Here is a 4,426-nt window from a genome sequence, read left to right on the forward strand (position 1 = left end):
TATGTCTGAAGTAACTAGCATTTTTCAAGTGCTACAGCATTGAAATACATGAATTATAAATATTAGTCATTCTCTCAATTTTTGCTGTTGAACCTTGAAATAGCATTAGTAATATTTCATTATAATTTCCTCAAAATCTGACAATTTTTAAATATACTTAAAAGTTACATACCTGAGTGGCCAACTATTTCCTTTTTTGCACATTTGAGAAAATTTTGTTTACATTGTGAATTAATTCTAATTTTCCTACAAATTATATCATAATATTCAAGTCCACAGATGGAACTAGCATGTGTAATTTGAAGTGACACTAACAGGTACACACAATCCACACAAACAATTTTTTTCAGTGAAACGAAACAGTTAAACTTCACTTTTTATTATTACCTTGTGTCAGTTGATTACTTATTTAAAACTAAGATTGTGTAGTTCAACTTGCTTGAAACAGGTCAGTGACCAAGGAAGAAAGACAGTCCACAAGTGAAAAGTAAATTGCATCTTTTTAAATATTAGGTACAAAAATATAATGTAATTACTTATTCACCTGTCTTGTCTTTTCTTCCCTTCTATTTCACTTAGATATGGATGAGTTAAGGTTTGGTAATTTTTCTTGAAAAAAAAATGAAAAAGAGCGAAGAGTTAGAAAAATTCCCAAATAATTTATATGTATTTCTCAAAACTATAGCCTTGTAAATATGCATGGCAGTGATGTACATATTGAGCAGTCTCAGAGTTATGCATATAAATACTTATGGTAAGGTTGTAGAGATTGGATATCAATCATGGTATGTTTAGTAGTCCATATGACTGAATACCTAAGCCAGATTATTAACAAATTATTTTTTTTGATACTAGTATAAAAACTAGTTAGTAATTAGTATCTAGTAATTACAGTAAGTAACTGATAATCATACTTAGGTGATCATATAGGTTACTAACTAGGAATGATTTATGCATATCTCGGAACGGCAAGTTTGACAATGTTTGTAAGCATGATATACTGATAAAGAGTTTGGTTTAATCTTTTTCTTGTCAAGTTATTTACAAGAATACCCTGCAATCATCACTTTTATTTACTGTTAGATGTTGTTCTTATTTGAAAGTGCAAACAGCTGACAAAAATAAATGGAATGTGTTACCAGGGCTAAATGCAGATCATTTTACAGACCATTGACACAAAGCTGTGAAAATTTAGAAAAATAATCAAATTGTCACAAAATGTATTACTTTTTTAATATCTTACATTTATGAACAAACCTGAAAGTAGACATATTCAAAACTTGAGGAGCAAGGATGGTTTCATTATGAATATTACTTAGGTAAGTCAGGTAATGTTTCCATTTCACATTTTTCACAACACTATACTTCGACTGGTACATAATGAAAATCATCAAGGACTTTTTGAATAGTTAAGAAACTGCCTTAATGATTTTGTTCAAAAAATCTGATCTTGGCCTTGCTAAAACAAGAAGAGAGCCCGAAGTAATATTAGCCATTTACAGCAAAACAAAGAATACAGGGAACATACCAAGAAAATATTAATGGTCCTATTTAATGTAAGGTTCCATTGACATAAAGTAGGTTAGGTGTTTTAACACAAACTATGATATTAACATCACGACTACAAGCTAACTAGAAAAAACAAAACTATGAGATTAGAAGAAATTAATTAAAATGTCTGGTGTCACCTTGAAGTGTGTGGAACTACAATCCTAGTTCAATCAAACACACATTGTTGTTTCCATGACAATCAACTAGTTTAATATTAAATTATCATTTCAGAGATTTGAACAGAAAGTTTGTTATTTCCATTGCATGTTTCTGAATTCCCCATTTTTATTGGTGCAATCCAAGATATTAGAAAGTACACTGGCATGTCAGAGACTCCTAGAGGCAGTAAAGGTCCATATGAATGTCTACAAAACATTTAAGGATCAAACATTTTATGTTTTCGGGATTTTTTCCTTTATATTTCTTTAACATTTACTTTACCAAAGCTGGTGAAACAACAAACTTTATACTTCACAAAAGATCCTTGTCTCAATGACCAGTTTTTACATTGCACTATAAACAGAATGTGGATATTTTGTTTAAAAAAAATTGTGCCATTAATAATCTATCAACAATAAAAAATTAACCACAAAAAATCAATTCAAAACCAGATTTTATGTTACATCAAATTCTTCTATTCTACTAAAAAAAATCTCATTTACTTTTACAACATTCATACACTAAATAAAAGATTCCCAGTAATCTGCTGCATCCCATTTTTCTTCAACACACAGAATGTAAACTTGAAAGTCTTAACTTTAATCTCATAACTTATTAGTATGAATTTAAAACTTCTTATTGAAGAGTCTCAAATTCTGAAGATCACAGTTCAGTAGATCGATAAATATATGTCTAAATTTTTAAGCTGCATATTATTTTAGTTGTAAATACTACTGCTCGCATAAACAAACTTTCTCCACACACACTACCATCATCAAATTCTACCTGAAGTAGAATCCATTCATAATTTGGTCCAATAATTAACCAGATGTTAAGGGAAGGGAAGCACAATTATCTATATGTTGTTTATAATATCTAAAACAAGTAACTTAGAAGCTTAACTGACAAATTCTCAAACAGCAACCATTAAAAGAAACCATAAAAAATAAATTTGCGAGAGAGGAAAACTTACAACTATGAAAACTAGGTAATTTACAAAAGCAAACTAGAATTCCAATATTTCTATAAAAAAATAACAACTGATATATTTTTTAATGCATTTAAAAATATGTCACAGTTGAGTATGGCTACTCTTGTAATCTCAGTAATATACATGTGATCCTCAGAGTATAAGAAAACAAAAGAATGTACAACAGCATAAGCACACATTAAGCAATGCCATTAATTCAGTCTAGTTTGATAAGTCGACTATACTCCTCCTGTTGTCTTGCCTTCCACTCTGCTTTGACATTCGTTCTTTTTAGTTGACCATCCCTAAAAGTGTAAAAAAATTTGAAAGACTATCGAGAAGTCACATAAATTTCACAAGAAAATAAATTTTTTAACACTGCGAGCTTTAGAAACAATATTTACCACGAAAAAGGACAGGCATATCAATCTTATAGCTTACACTTAGTAAAAAGAATAATTTATCTAAACTATTAAGAAATATGTGAATTCAGCCTTAATTCCTTTTTAAGAGACATACATGTGTACTTAATGAAAACACTTTAAGCACGTTAGAAGCTTTAATACTTAAGCAATATCTCACAACTGAAGTTAAGCTTATGTCCTATCATTAGGTAACATTTTTGTTTAAAATTTATGTACATATATATAACGAATTTTATTGATTTCAGAAGCAGACTATTAATTTTTTAACTTGATGAAAAACTGATATACATTCTTCATTGCCCTCGAATAATTTCTTTTGTTTATTACTATTGATCCAATTCAACTCGAACATGATCTCATAAAGTTTGATGAGCAATATAAAATATCTGTTTGTTGCCTCTTGTAATCAATTAAACCTAAAGCAGCATCTGCAGATGAGCTTAAAGATAAGGTTTTACTTTATAGTTCCATTTAGTTGCTTCACATGTACATAAATATTAGTTTCTTAATTTCTGTACTGTCACACTAAGAATAACATATCAGAAGCCACTTGCCAAGCTGTTAAAGTTACACAATGGTCATTATGACTTGTTATAGTTTGGTAGGATTATACAGAAGTTTGCATGTCAGTTAAAATTACACTATCAGGATTATTATCACTTCTCATAGTTTGACAAGATTACACATAAATTTACATATAATGGAAATCTCTGACAGAACAAACAACCTGTGCATGTTTTTAAGCAATGCTATATCCCATTTTTCTTTTAAGTTAGTTTTATTAATTATATTGGTTATACCATTTAAAATAACTTTGAGCATTATTACTGATTATTTATACTAATAACATTACTCTTAAGGATTAATCTAAATCTCCTAAGCTGGCTGGAGGTCACACTATTTAGGTCACAGAAACTAATCATCAAAAAACCTCACCACATCAGGTCCACCAAACCACCCTTACGAGCTATTTCTGATTTAACTCGATTGGCAAATTTAACAGCTGTTTCTCCTTCCTAAATTGAAATAAATGAAAATCAGTGAGACAAAAATGTAATGAACAGAGCACATCATCCTTTTAAGTAAATTAAAAAAAATCAATGTTTTGTAAATGTTACAATAAACATCTTTAAATGCTGTTAAAGAAAACAAAATGAAATAATAGGTTGAACAATCACCACATTTTTAATATTTTTTATCTAAAGAAGGATGACATTTGAAGCTAGTGCTCTTTGTCAGATCGTACAGTTTGGTTGTAAACAGTTTACATGCTATGATAAAATGTGTAACGTGGGTCAGACTAGTGGAAATTCAGGATTTT

The 4,426-nt window shown here is 29.4% G+C and overlaps 1 protein-coding gene across 1 annotated transcript in view; it reads right to left on the reverse strand.

Annotated features, from left to right (window-relative positions):
* Positions 1-357: 357 nt before the first annotated feature.
* The window catches only part of LOC106456843 (glycerol-3-phosphate acyltransferase 3-like), a 28,214-nt gene continuing 24,145 nt past the window's right edge, over positions 358-4,426 (reverse strand). Inside the window, exons 13-14 of the mRNA XM_013916211.2 lie at positions 4,042-4,121; positions 358-2,985 (exon numbers count right to left, since the gene is read on the reverse strand). Of these exons, the coding sequence (XP_013771665.1) occupies positions 2,898-2,985; positions 4,042-4,121 (168 nt within the window). The 3' untranslated portion in view covers positions 358-2,897. The remainder of the gene's footprint in view (positions 2,986-4,041; positions 4,122-4,426) is intronic.

Source organism: Limulus polyphemus, unplaced genomic scaffold (assembly GCF_000517525.1).
Source record: "Limulus polyphemus unplaced genomic scaffold, Limulus_polyphemus-2.1.2 Scaffold263, whole genome shotgun sequence".
Classification (NCBI taxonomy): domain Eukaryota; kingdom Metazoa; phylum Arthropoda; class Merostomata; order Xiphosura; family Limulidae; genus Limulus; species Limulus polyphemus.